This window comes from Carassius auratus, chromosome 4 (genome assembly GCF_003368295.1).
Source record: "Carassius auratus strain Wakin chromosome 4, ASM336829v1, whole genome shotgun sequence".
Taxonomy (NCBI): Eukaryota; Metazoa; Chordata; class Actinopteri; order Cypriniformes; family Cyprinidae; genus Carassius; species Carassius auratus.
In genome coordinates, this window is record NC_039246.1 from 8,891,522 (window position 1) to 8,906,801 (window position 15,280).

At 35.3% G+C, this 15,280-nt stretch overlaps 1 protein-coding gene across 2 annotated transcripts in view; it reads left to right on the forward strand.

Annotated features, from left to right (window-relative positions):
• The first annotated feature begins 1,388 nt into the window (after positions 1-1,388).
• The window catches only part of LOC113058131 (cadherin-like and PC-esterase domain-containing protein 1), a 46,781-nt gene continuing 32,889 nt past the window's right edge, over positions 1,389-15,280 (forward strand). Inside the window, exons 1-4 of one of the 2 annotated variants that reach the window (XM_026225820.1) lie at positions 1,389-2,113; positions 9,889-10,060; positions 14,380-14,474; positions 15,095-15,176. In XM_026225820.1, the coding sequence (XP_026081605.1) occupies positions 1,829-2,113; positions 9,889-10,060; positions 14,380-14,474; positions 15,095-15,176 (634 nt within the window). In that variant the 5' untranslated portion in view covers positions 1,389-1,828. The remainder of the gene's footprint in view (positions 2,114-9,888; positions 10,061-14,379; positions 14,475-15,094; positions 15,177-15,280) is intronic. The other variant, XM_026225815.1, reaches the window with a different exon arrangement.

Below are 15,280 nucleotides of genomic sequence, written 5' to 3' on the forward strand. Positions count from 1 at the left end.
AATGCAGATGAGCTGAAATGCACTATCAAAGAAACCTGGGCTTCCATACCACCTCAGCAGTGCCACAAACTGATCACCTCCATGCCACGCCGAATTGAGGCAGTAATTAAAGCAAAATGAGCCCCTAACAAGTATTGAGTGCATGTACAGTAAATGAAGATACTTTCCAGAAGGCCAACAATTAACTAATTTATTTATTTATTTTATTCTTATGAAGTATTCTTATTTGTTGAGATTGGTGGGTTCTGGGTTAAATGTGAGCCAAAATCATCACAATTGAAAAAAAAAAAACAAATACTTAAAATTCTTCAGTCTGTGTGCATTAAATTTATCTAATACACAAGTTTCACAATTTGAGTTGAATTAATGAAATAAATAAACTTTTCCATGACATTCGACTTTACTGAGATGCACCTGTATAGATGCTCTCATAAATCCTGACCACAATACATGTAAACATGATAATGGTCACACTGTGTATTTTGAAAATATATAAATAAATAGAATTTCAAGTATTGTTTCTTTAAATAAAACTATATACTGTATATATATATATATATATATATATATATATATATATATATATATATATATATATATATATATATATATATATATATATATACGTGTGTGTGTGTGTGTGTGTGTGTGTGTGTGTAAATATATATGCACAGTCAACATTTGAAGGGGATCAAAACCTTTCATTAAAGTTAACCTAAGACTTACTTTGAACCTTTTTGATCCACTTCAAATGTTGACTACTATATATACAGTATTGTAGCACTCAGATTAAGATTAAATAGGACTCAAGTGCTATATAAAGAAACAATATTCGAAATGTCTCTCTCTCTCTCTCTCTCTCTCTCTCTCTCTCTATATATATATATATTCTATAGCTATATAATATATTCTATATAATATAGAGAATAGCATTTTTAGATTAATATTTATCTTACGGAGGAATCGCAACATTTTGTGTTTGTTTGTTTTAGAATATTACAATGTGAATTATATATTGTTTTGTTGGGCTTTCCAAAGACTAAAATGCATGTGCTATCTTAGCTGGGAAAATGTTAACGCAAACCAGGTGCGCACTTTAACAAATCAAAAGAACAGACTCAAACATCCTCCTTTTTTCACATGCTGGCTACTTCAATTTAAAAAGGAGCAGCACACAGGAGTCTGGAGTAAAAGTTACAATATAATTGAAAATACTCGAACAATAAATTATATTAATGTATTGTTCAACTTTGTAAAAGTTGAAGAATTTTAATGGTTATTTAAAACGTAGCGCGTATGCGCGCGAGAAACCGACAACAATGAGACGCGACGCAACCGTGATGGCAGTCTTTCGCTCGTCTAGATTGACCAGCAGTTAAAAAGGACTGTAAATGACCACTAAACACGTCCTGTGTGAAAAGGTCTTTAAGTTAAATATGTTGAAAAGCCCAGCAGCCGAACCCACAACATTCGCAGTGGTTGGTAAAGGGAGGCAGGCGCTCTCTGACAGCGCGTGAAGGAGGCGTATCATTCCTCTCAGTCATGAGGTTCCTCCGCTCGGGAGTGTTTTTAATCATCCGTGGGGATCAGCAGCTTTAAGAAGAAGAAAGAAGCCTTCAGAGAAACTTTTCACTCAGTTTGGACACCCGGACCGTTGAAACGAGACTTCACCCGCGCGTCGAATAAGTTCAAGATTTTCCACGTTCGAGTCCTGAAGCGTTCCTCACAAATGTGCGCTTTAATTCCTGAGCTGCGCGTTTGAGCGCTTGTCGCTCGACAGCGCGCCGTGATCCGGAGGGATGATGTGGGGACCAAACGCGCATTCCCAATGGTACGTGTCTTGACTCTGTCCAGGAACGTTTGTGCAGAAGTGGGAATGCTTTTCCGTGGGATCTGGGCGCTCCGCCGGAGGTGCTGCACTGGTCCCCTTCTGCTGCTGGGGATAGCGGTCGGGCTGTTTTATCACACTGTGTCTATGCACCGGGACAGAACTGAGTTCAAGTCCAATCAACGGGACCAAAGGAACAAATCTGCGGTGTTTGATTATAAACTACTCCTCAAGAACCCAGAGAGACTCGTATCTCTACTAGAAGCATCACAGGCAGACAGTTTTGTAAGTATGATGTTTGAACTCTATTTATTGTTTTTTATCTTTTGCTAATAATAATGCTGCTGCTGCAATAATAATAATTATTCCTGCATTTAATTAAACATTTAATGCATGTATAAAATAGTTCTTCGTATTACAGAAAAAATACAGCATTTTTTTATATATAATTATTTATTAATGTATTGTTCAAGTATTTAATGTTAACTCTTATGCATAATTAAAATAGCTTTTTACAATATTAAAACATTTTAATATTTGATACTCAATATTACAGCATAAATGTATTCAAAAGTAATTATTTATTAATGTATTTATGCGTTTGTATAATCATTGAATGTATTATTCACTGTGTAATTAAAATATTTTTTCATAATCCTAAAAATATTTACAGTATTTAATACTCATAATATTATGATATTAATGTATTTACATTTTATTATTGCATTATTATGTGTATTTAATCTTAAATTTAATGCGTGATTAAAAGAACAATTTGGAATACTGAAAGCAAAATAGAATATTTAAGTCATTACAGGATTAATGCATTTAAAAGCAAGTTATTTATTAACTTATTATTAATGTATTTTACATGTAATGCATAATTAAAATAGTTTTTTATAATACTGAAAAAGTATTTATTTATTATACTTTAGAATATTTATACTCATAATATTACAGCATTAATATTTAAATGCACTTGTTTATGTATTATTTATCTATGCAATTATTATTTTAATCGACTTTGTGTTCAATGCACAATTTTTTTATTATTTTTTTATTGGCATTAAAAAAAATTTTCTATGACCTTTTTCATAGCTTGATATCTGAAAAATAACCTAGATTTTTTTTTTTTTTCAGGCATTACTATAGATTCCAAAACAATAGATGTGACACTACACATCAGCTGTTACAGATGTTCAAATCAAAAACATCATTATTTCTAAGTTCTCATCACTTTTGGAAAAGCTGTTGCTTTTAGAATATTTGTCTTCCCTTCTTTCAGCATGAGACCCAGTTAAAATAGCCACCGAGTAATGTTCATTTATTATGGTTGTCTTTGTTGGGGGTATTTTAGGTGGAAAAACTCAAGGCTGGACATTCATTGGTTTAAGAGCGCACATAAAGGAGGGGTTATTTATGAGTGCACACATGCTTTCGTTTGAGTGCTGGGATGATTGACATTTGCGGGGAAGTGTTATGTCAGTACGGGATAGAAAGATCTGAGGAGAGATGCCGGGAATAAAGTACGGCTGTCATGTGGGATGCCCAGCCATAGGTTTATTTACGACTTCTGTACGAGGAGGCGGAGCATGTGTGCATGCAAGAGAGAAAGAGTGCAAAGCATGTAAAAAAGTGAGAGAGGGAGAAATTGGGAAACAGATTTTAGGTCACTGAGGCAGAAGATGAGGGCAGGAAAATCAATGAGAGGTGAGAGAGGTTTAGTTTTAAGCTGGGACTGCGGCAGTATGCCATCCAATAATCCCGCACTAACTAACTCCTAGCAGGAAGTCAACACTGAGAACCATGACAGCTGTCCTCAATCAGTGTGTGTGTGTGTGTGTGTGTTGAGTAGGATGGAGTTATCAGTCTGTGTGACCATCAGTGACTCTCTGATGTGTTTGGAGACGGACTGTGCCCTGCAGTGTCTGGTGTTGCCGTATAAAAGTCATAAACACGTAGGTAACAGAGTTGAGCAGGAAGTGAAGAATTACCCATTGCATTTGTGGGCATCATGATTGTGAGTGTGTGGGAGTTTGTATGGATGAATTAAGGATTCTGGGACGTTTTCAGCCTCTCAGCAACAGGAGTGAGATAATGTTTGTTGTGTGAATTAACATAATGCCATTTCACATTAACATATATTCATAATGTTCATTTGAAGAAGATGCCTATTCCCATGGTTGCTGTGCGGACTGTGAAAACTCTGAAAAGGTTTTCCCATCCCGCAAACCATTGCTGTCTCGTTGTCCCCGGAGACCACCGGAGGACGTTCATTCATGTTAACGAAGTCACGTCTGTCTGCGCTTTTGGACCGCCTGGTTCTGATCCAGGTTCAGACAATTGCATTCACTTTCAGCTGATTAACTTCTAGAGTTTACACACACGCAGTGAATGTGAATCACTGCTTTGACTGCTGCCATATGTCAGTCTAATATAAACCTCACTATGTAGTGTTTAGACATCACACTTTAACAGCCAGTTGGAAGGTCATAGTCACATACTAATCTCACACTGTGTGCTCTATTGATTATTTTAAAACAATTAAGTATAATATTTATTTTACATTTTTTAAATGTAGTATTAGTATTGTTATTATTCATAAGTATTTAGTATTAATGTTTGGCACTATTTTTAAAGTGATCAGACTTATGATGATGATTATAAAATGAGCAAAATATCCCATGAACTTTGTAAACTAGGGACCTAATACTGTAGAGAAGTCCAGTGAATAATACAAAGTAATAATTTAAGAAAAAAAAAATATATATATAAAATATAGTTATAATACCGGAAAATAGTTATATTTAGTTTTCATAATATTACAGCATTAATTATTTAAATGTATGTAGTTATTAGTGTATTATTCAAGTATTTCACTTTAAATGGAATGCATAATTAAAATATAGTTATATATAATGCAGAAAAATATTTGTAATATTTAATACTCATAATATTACAAATTTAGTGTATTTACATTTAATTATTAATTCACATTTTATGCATAATTCAATACTTATATATAATATTAGTTACAGTATTTGTACTATTGAATGCTCACAATAATGTATTATTTTGGATTTAAATGTAATAATTTATTAATATATTATTATTGTATTTAATATAAAATTTAATGCATAAATAAAATATAGTTATATATGATACTGAATGATATTTATAATATTTAATGCTCACAATGTTGTATTATATTGTATTTAAGTGTAATTTATTAAAGTATTATTCAAGTATTTAGTTTTGAATATAATGCATATTTAAAATATATTTATGTAATACTGAACAATATTTGTTTTATACTTATAAAATTGCAGCGTTCATTTATTTAAATGTAATTATTATTCTATTAAATGTACTGAAATTTAAACCATAACTAAAATACAGTTATATATAATACTGAACAATATTTATATTTTATACTCATAATATTACAGCATTCACGTATTTAAATGTCATTTATAAATCTATAATTTAGGTTTGCAGTATATAGGGCATGAAGTCATACCTCTGCTGTGACATTGCTGTCAGGAGACACTGTAACCTACTGTCTAGCACATGCTATACATGTTATAATCTATGTTAGGCCCGTGGTTTGCACGAACAACTGCACTCCATCACTGTTGGGCTGAATGCTCCCCAAAGAGACTCGCGTTCAAGTGCGCTGAGAGTTTATTGTCTGCCGTTTTGACTGTGTGGGGAGAGGACAAGTACAGGAGGTCAGCAAGTAGCGCTCACTTCTTTTCTACACCATGCGTCGCATTGTTTTAGAGGGTCTAGATGTGGCATAGAGGCGGGTTTGGTATGTTATGTGTTTGTGAGTGTGTTTGATGTGGTTTATTTCGAATAGGAGAGAGGAAAAGGGGTTATTTTATATATAGGGGCCTCTCGACAGCCATGATTAACCTCTGAACCTTATACATGGAGCCAGTGGTAACAGAACCCCTCATCCAGAGTGGCACAGAGAGAGAGAGAGAGGTATTTGTGGAGGGGGAGGAAGAGCGAGGAAAGTGCAGAAAAACAGGGAGAAGTAGTTTGTGGGGGGAAAGCTTGAATAAAATGTTGAGCCAATGCCAAACGTTTAGCCAAGTGAACCATTGACTTTGCATGGACAAGCAGAGTTTGAGGTCTCCTCTGAATACTAACAGAACCCGTGTTTTGTTTTTTCCTCCTCTTTTCCACATCTCAAGCGCTCTCTTGAAGTCTAGGCCATGTTAACTTGACCCAGCTGTGCTTCGCGCTGGGTTCAAATATTCAATTGCAAAGTGCAATTCTGTTCATTTCTATGCAGGAAATTGCTCCGAAGAATGAAATATCACGTTCTGCACAAAAAGTCTAATAAACACTTTATCCAGCAAGTAAGCGCTTCATTACACTATCCATAATGGTGGATTGTTTATGGTCACCAAGGAATGTAGCAGCTTAGCACATCCAATCACTAATATGTGTTTTACAAAACTTTGAAGGCAGCGCCGATAAGAATCTAAAATAGATATATTTATGTAGAAGTATTATTTTAAATGTATACATTTATTTACCATTACAATGGTTTTAAAGGCAGCTCATTCAGAATTTGAATTATGAATGTATTAAATGGTGACGCGAGACATTATTAGGACTGAAGACATTATTAAATGCATTTAAATTTACTGCATATTAATACATCTATATTATTTACTTTATTTTGTGTGTGTGTGTGTTTGTCTATGTGTATATCTACAACATACATACTTACATAAATACATATTGATTTATATTATTTAGGGTTAGCAAAAGAGAGCTAAGTTTTTGAGATGAGAATTGTTTTTGGCATGAGTACTAACTCCCAAAGTGCTATCTGAGCACACAAAAAAATTCTGCATGAGATTCTCAGGCCTGACAAGGGCACAAAAGGTAGTAGCCTTCACAGCCAAGGTAATATCATCATTAGGACCACTTTCTGGTAAGGTCGTGTGTAGGATTTCTACATATCTGTCAGGGTGGTCTGTTCTTTATCAGTGTGTTTACTGGGTCAGAGGCCATGTGAGGATTGAGTTGTTTGAATCGGAGTACAGATGTTGTTATGCTTGGATTTGTTTCATTGTATTGTACACAACACTTGCGACCGACTTGTATATGTGTGTTTGTGTGTGTGTGTGTGTGCGAGAGAGAGATTTGTCAGTATTGCATGCATTTGCACATATGTCTTTTCTGCACCATGTGTGCTGTAAAAGTCATGACCCTTTGGGCACGGTATTAGGAGGTTGGTTTTTAAAGATAGTAGTATTATTTTTAGTCCAAACACTTTGGGATTTAGTTGCACATACCAAACACCATCTACTCTGTCTCATTTATTTTTGCATTCTAGACGTGGATGTTCTTTAATGTCTGGTTCCCACTGTTTAATGTGACCTTTGCTTGTTCACCATTTACAAGTTAGCAACAAAAGAGGATGCTTTTCCACGAAAGAGCAATTTCTGTTGCGACTCGACTGCGTTTCCACAGATCCCTGCACCAGAGGACTAAATGAATATTTATGTGTATATTCATCTCCTGTTTTTATGTGGCGGGAATTAAAGGAAGATTTCCCTGAGAGGATTTAATGTTTTGTGTGTAGCTGATTTAATTTCAGATCTTATTAAAGTTAATGTATCATTGTGCTCTCTCAGCTCTTTGGGTTTTATGTATATATATATTCCTCTCCCTCCCTACTTCCTTTTTATTTCCCCTTTTTCTTCACGAGATGTTTCTTATTGGTTGTTATTACTTCCTTTGAGCGCCGGGCTGTTTTAGGCAGCGCTTTAATGAAGTAATGATGTTTGTGTCTTGGGCCGCAGACACGGAGGGTGAAATGAATGCAGTCCAGTAATTGCATGTTTTAGATTAGCGTCTGCAGCCCGAGGTCTCACAGAGGGGCAGATGGGAGGAAGAGAGACAGACTGGGGGGACGCAGGGAAGAAAGAGTGGGGAACTAAGTATGAATGGAAATGAGATGCCTCTTGTTTCTTTTGAGTCGGTGACGAAGTTGGAATTCTAGTATTTGAAAAGAAAAGAGAACAGTTATACGCTGGATTTTAGTGGTGTTGGCCCTTGCAAAACTCGCCATCATGATGTTTATGTGTTGATATCCAGTTGCCAAAGTGTTATTGATGCATTAGATGGCCAAACGTCTCTGGTATTCTAGATATGGCTTAAGTCCATCCTTCATTGTAAGTAAATGAATGTATGTAAGTGTTCATATACTGAGCTTGATTTTATTGTCTCTTTGTTTTGAGATCCCATGGCCCCTGATGTACTTACCAGTACTTGTAAAATTGAGAAATTAACAAATGATTTAAACATCCATTATAATATATTACATAGCATATAGATATAGATGAGTAGAGTAGAGAATAGAATATATGAGGGGGGAAATAAAATACATTAAAAATAAAATAATTAAAATGTACAATATTTAAATATAATTAGAAATAAATATAATATATTGTGTTATAGAATATATGAGGGGGGAAATAAAATATGTGATGGATAATTAAAATGTACAATATTTAAATATAATTAGAAATACATATAATATATTGTGTAATAGAATATATGAGGGGGGGGGATAAAATATGTATTGAATAATTAAAATGTACAATATTTAAATATAATTAGAAATACATATAATATATTGCGTAATAGAATATATGAGGGGGGGGATAAAATATGTATTGAATAATTAAAATGTACAATATTTAAATATAATTATAAATAAATATAAGTATTACATTTACTGTTAATAATATGTATTATTATTATTATTAAATGCAAACATAATTATATATATTATAAATATATTACTATAACTGTATAACTAACTTGTTTCAATATTGTTGTTGCTGATGATGATGATATAAAAGGGTTATACATCAGAAATAAACTTATTATATTTACAAATACAAATATCTATAACTAAAATGATACTGCTTCTATGATTATATATAAAAAATGAATAAATATATTACTTAATATATGACTAAAACTAATGAAAAGCTAACCCAAATTTTGTTAATAATAATTAATAAGAATAATAATAAGAAGAAAAAGTATAAATGTTGTTTTGTATATCCTCTAATAAGAGATTGCCAGTTAGAAGTTGTTTACGGTTTTATTTTTACATTTCTAAACTATGTAATGTATAAGCAGTAATCAAGAGTCTGTTTTGAGGACTAAATGAGTGAATAATGGGGTGCAGGGCTTGACTTTGGCCATTTACGACCCTTTCATTATTGTGGCTGTGCTCCCAGATGGAAACATTTACAAGCAGAGGAGGAGTGGACCTCTGAGAGAGAGCGAGAGAAAACAGCACAGCAGGACGGCAGAAAAAAAGATGAACACATAGAGAGAGAGAAGAAAGGGGAACAGTATCATCCATGCTGAAGGAGAGGAAACGCTCCCCTCCCTTCCTCATGCTGAAGCTCTGCCCAAATAACGCTGTGTTCCTGGGATTCTGTTATGCAACACGGAAACTGGATGATCGTGTGCTATGTTTAATATGACTTTTAATAAGGCTCATGTTGTTGATCATTCCTCTGGTGCTAAACTGAACCATATCCCAGAATTCTCCTGTGCAGTAGCCGTCACCTGAAACTCTGAGCTAGTCCAGGCGTCTGAAGTCTGCTCTCATCTAATCGGGGGTTCAGCCCTCTAGGGTCAAGGTTCAAAGTTTGTTATAATCCCGGAGGGCAATTTTTTGTGCAACTTAAAATTTGTAAGAATATCATAGAAAACACACAAGCCCTCCTCCCTACCTGATGGCCCACAGAGGTCATTACCACGCTAGACTGCATCATGAGAACTTTTGAAATGCTCAGCTGCCTTCCTGATTAGCCCCTGGTGTTGTGATCCTCACATGTGACAAAGCCAGAAGACGCTTTAAACCCTTTTATAAACCTCGTCGTGAATTTGTAACCTACAAATCAGGTTCATTGTGCATTTCATTATGTTTAAGGAGTAACATCAAGAATAGATTTATGTATAAAAGAAAAAGTATAGTTGCTAAACAGTTTCTCATTTCTTTCTCTTAGGTGCGTCATTCTAAGCGCAGCTGTGCTGGAAAAGCCATTATTCTGACAGGCCAACATGCTCCGACGGACACCGAGGTCCAGTTGTACCAGAGAGTCCTACAGCAGCAGGGGTATAGAGTGGATCAGGCCCGTTATGCAGAGACCAGCGCCTCACTCAGACAGGACAGGAGAGGTGAGAGGGGAACGATAACATTTTCTCCTTTTTTGTGCTTTTTTAAAGGAATAGTTCACCTTGAAATTAAAATGTACGTATTTATAAGATTTGGAGAGATATAGCATTACATCACTTGCTCACCGATGGATCCTCTGCAGTGAATGGGTGCCGTCAGAATGAGAGTCCAAACAGCTGATAAAAACATCACAATAATCCACAAGTAATCCACATGACTCCAGTCGTTTAATGTCTTGTGAGGTGAAAACTGTGTTTGTTAGAAACAAATTTTCCCTGCAGCTTTTAAATTTAAGCTGTTGCTTCTGGCATTATTCTATAATTTGAAATAATATTTTCCCCAGTGAAAAAGTCCATCCCTGTTGTCTTCTCACACACAAATATTATGTATTTATGTATAGTATTTGTTTATGACTGTTTTGGACTGTTTTCACTTGTAAACAGTGCTTTATCTGGGCATAATTTCAATTCTGATTCAGACTACATTACTCTTTCACTGGAGAAAGCATTATTATGGATGGAGGACTTGTATTTTTGCCAGAAGCAACAGTTTGAAATGAAAACTTACTGGTGAATATGTTTGTCACGAACATATGCAGATTTTTGCTTCAAACAATGTTAACTGTTGGACTAGAGTCTTGTTGATTAATTGTGGATTATGATGATGTTTGCATGAGCTGCTTTGGACTCTTATTCTGACGGCACCCATTCACTACAGCGAATCCATTGGAGAGCAAGGGACTTAATGCCTTACAAGTTTTCAACAAATGTTCTTTTATTTGGTGGACTATTCCTTTAATCCAATTTTGTGTTAAATCATGGTTGAAATTATTTAGGATTAATTTGCAGCAGTCGGGAATGGAATCTCAAGTAAGTGCATTGAATTGTGGGATACAGTGTTCCGTGTAGTGTATTGTCATGCCACATTTCGATATTTAATATGACATCTGCGTTTAATTATGCATACAGAACATTTGCATATAACACACAAAATGCATACTGCATACAAAATGTATACTAAAAATGTATACAATGTATACTATGATGTTAATGTACTGTTGAGAACATAACAGCAGCACACATTTGCATTCATGTATGGGCTCAGGACAGATTGGGTATGTTTAGACTGGCATGCTACCAACTTCTATTTTTGCACCACATATCACAGTATGCTAATTTTCTGGATGCATGGAATGCCTGCTGTCAACTAAATTCACCAAAATGTGTGGTATATAACCTGAGCATGCTGCAAATGCAGAGCAATACACTTGACTTAACCATCTGTTTCTAATGAGAAGAATGAACTGGAAGGGATGTCATTAATAAATAGGCCTAAAATTGTATTTATTACATTGTAGTCCCCAACAATTCATTTGATTGAAATGAATTTTTGTTTAAATGAAATTTTGAACTAAATAAAAAATGTGAAATAATTGTTTATTTCCAAGATAGATGTCATTTGACAACAGTGAAGCATACTACTGATTGGTATATTTATTGTTGAGTAATTGAATTTTTGTGAGTATCCAATACACTGTACATGCTGTATAGTATGTCGTATGCAAGTATCCCAAACAGTGATTAAGCAATGATTTATTTTTTTCTGTATTATGTGAGCTATCATTGGTTGGTCTCCAGGGACAATGGTCAGATATATTTTAGTGTCATTATACACAAATATTTGACTGCAGAATGCTGCTGGCTTGTGATCTCAGAGGTTTGTTGTTCCCATCCAGCGTCAGGTGGTTCAGGGGTTAATTTGGTCTCCAGCTCAGTTATAGCACTGGTTCACGGTCACAGCTGGGGTCCTAAAACCTTCCTCCCCTCCTCCTCCTCCTCCTCCAGGTCGTGACTGGACACAGAGAGGTGATTGAGATGGAGGCCTCTCTCATGAACTGTGCTGTTTAGTTTCTGTGTATGTTTTTCATGTTTTGTCACTTGGTTTATTCCAAATTCATCCTGGAAATTTATACATAGATGCATAAACTAGTATTATGCAACCACAAATTGAGATTTATTGAGATGATTAGCACAAATTAAGTTATTTTGAGCCATTTCTTCAATATAAACAAACTTTCATTTTTCAAAGAGTTATTTTGACTCCTTTTGAAAACCACATTTCCTGAAAGAAGTATGTAATGGCACATTATTGTGGATGAAGAAAAAATAGTCCAAACATCTGAGATCATTAGTGAAAATGCTTCTGTTGCACATTTTTCTCCAGCTGAATACACATTGACAAATTATGTATCAACATAACAATATGAGAAAGATGTTTTTTTTTTTTCTCAATATTTTACATAATCTCATTTTACATTGGATTGACAGTTTTAGTGGTGGTTTTGTTCATTGCTTTAAAGGTACTAAAATTGCCATGCAAGTATGTGTATTATGTGATGAAACAAGCAGGTGTTTGTTTGCCGCTGCGGACAAAGACAGTTTGTGGACAGCTGTCAGTCAGATTGATGTGCTGGCCTGCAGACGCATCAAAAACAGCTAGCTCCACCCAAACAACTTTACCAGAACCATACACAGAAACACTGCCGATAAAACACACACTCATCTAATGCCAGGAACGCTTCCAATGCTTTCCTTTACCGGCACGTTAAACATCTCAGATAGTGTGTGTGTATATGCATGTATGTAAAGGGTTTAATTATCATAGATTTACACGTGGTGACAGTTATATAGTAAGTTCAAACCGTATTAGAGGTGCTTAATTTAAATATGGGCTGTTTGTATGCATTACTTATAAACTGTAGTCTAAGCTTTGGCCTGAAACACAACAGGAAAAGCAGAAACATTAAAATGCATTGAACTGATTAGAAATGGTGAGCTGTTAACAGCACTATCTGAACATAGAATGAGCTGAAATTACCCTGATTGTATCAGGAGGGACATGAAGGCTGATTTCCCATGATTCCCTTTGGCTATAAACAGTACTTCCTGTTGTTTGGGCTGGGACGGCACTCAGGCACAAATGTTTGGACTTTATGCCAAATACACACCAGCCCATATCCTGGAGCGGTGCTGAGCACCACAATAACTACCAGATGTGATTTTTCCCAGTTTCTCTCTCTCTCTCTCTCAAAGAATTTGATGTTTTATTAACTCAATAAACAATGGTTCAGATTTCTAAAGCATTAAACATTACATATGCACATACAACTTGATGAAGAATAAGTTCCTCAATCAACATCCTCTTGGTCTTGGATTGGATTAGTTAGTTGGAATGTATTTATTTGTTTATTTATTTACTATTTCGGTTGGTTAATCAAGGCAGTGTATATTACATTTAACAGCTGTCACGTACTGAAGCATGTGCCATAATATATTCAGTTTGAAGTGGGCCGATCATATGTGACTTCTAGTTGGCTATTAATTGCGCCTCTGAACCCCTGGTCTGGAATCTGGTAAATTAAAACAGCAGTCATAAATCATATGTGTTTGCATGCAGAGAGGTTGTGTAGGGGGCTATGTGTCTTTGATGTCTTGTCAAAGCCATGAATGCCCCTCCTTTTATTCAAAGCTGCACAACAGATATTAAAAAAGTTAAAAGACTGTCAAGTATAGATGAAGGCAATCTTACAGCGAAAGGAAAATTGGCTGTGCCTCAGTTTCTTCCTTTTTGTCCTCATTTTTTAGGACTGTAAAACGATTTCACAACTATTGGCTGTCTTTATTAAAAGAGCGAAGATTTTCCAAGTCTAACATTTTCTTCCTTAAGGTTTTGTGTTACTTTTTTTTACAGTGTTTACTTAGCTGTACTTTGGGGATTATTGTCCCCAGAGGTGAGCTAAATATGACAAAACCTCCCTTTGGGGACATTCACGAATGTCCTAATTTGGAAAAACTATTTATCAATAAAGTTATGGTATTTCAACATTTCCATCAGAAATATCTCACTTAAGTAAATAAATAAATATTATGTTTAATAATTAGAATAATTATTATTCGGGAACAGGGATGTCCTCATTTGTAATAAAAAATTATAATATTTTCTGTTGAAACAAATGTCTTAAACTTATGTACAGATATTATTTTACTTTAATAGGTGATATATTGCTGCCTATAAATTATTAAACAGTTGTTTATAGTTAGGGTTTCTTTTGTTTGAACTTTAAAAAATGTCCTCATTTATATAGCCAAGAAAATGTGTGTGTGTGTGTGTGTGTGTGTGTGTGTGTGTGCGTGCGTGTGTGCTCATTAATCCTTTGTTTTTGGCAAACTGTCATCTGCACATAGTTGGTGCTGATCTTGCCATCTTTTTTCTTGCTTTCATTTCTTCATCTCTCGCTAAATATATTCTCCCTTGAACACAGATGGAAGAGACTGGTCCGTCTTGATTTGCCTAAAGGGCTCTGAAAAAAGTTGCCTGCGAAAAATCAACTTCGCCCATCCGCAGCGCCGCCAGAGGGTAAGACCACCCACTCCCTACAGCCGACTGCAATCACAGCCAGTGCTCTCGAAGAGATTCCTGTTTATGATGCAACGTAATGCACAATCATTTAAAAAATATGGCGCATAATAGATCTGACACTGAGAAGGGAAAGCAAACAAATGCCAAGCGCTAATGCCAAATGCTTTTTGTTTGAAATGACTGTGAAATAAGATACGGTCCAGAGATTCAAAGGGAATGTTTATAGAAACCAGGACGCAATAAAACATTCCAGCATCCTCAACTACTCTGAGCTCATGCTCTAAATGAAGAAAACCCCTCTATAAGAACTCTCGTATTTTACTTACGATTCATCTGAAACCTGTATTTAGTAATGCACATATAATGATCAGATTTGCTTAAATATCCCAGCTGTTTTGAGTCTCCTGGGCCAGTTATAGATCTGGATCTGATCCAAGAACAACTGCTACTTACTGTCTCAGTTATTAAATCGCTCTTGTTCATAAGCCGTTAGTCATCTCACTGGATCTTAAGCCATTACTGAAAAACGACTGTTTTAAATTATTTGGAACTATCCATCATGGTGGTCTTCGTTAAACTCTGACCTTTGATCCCTCCGGGGTAAAATCTTCACACAGGTTAACATAATACCAGCCTTTGCCGGAGCATTTCTGGACATGGGCGGAGTCTGCCGGTTTTTGACTGACAGCCAGCTGACAGGTGAGCAGAAATGTTCTAAGCGTTTCTTTCACACAGATACTGAGACAGTGATGTATATTTTGTAGCCTCAACATGAATTTATTTTCATTTCGGTTTCGAATGAC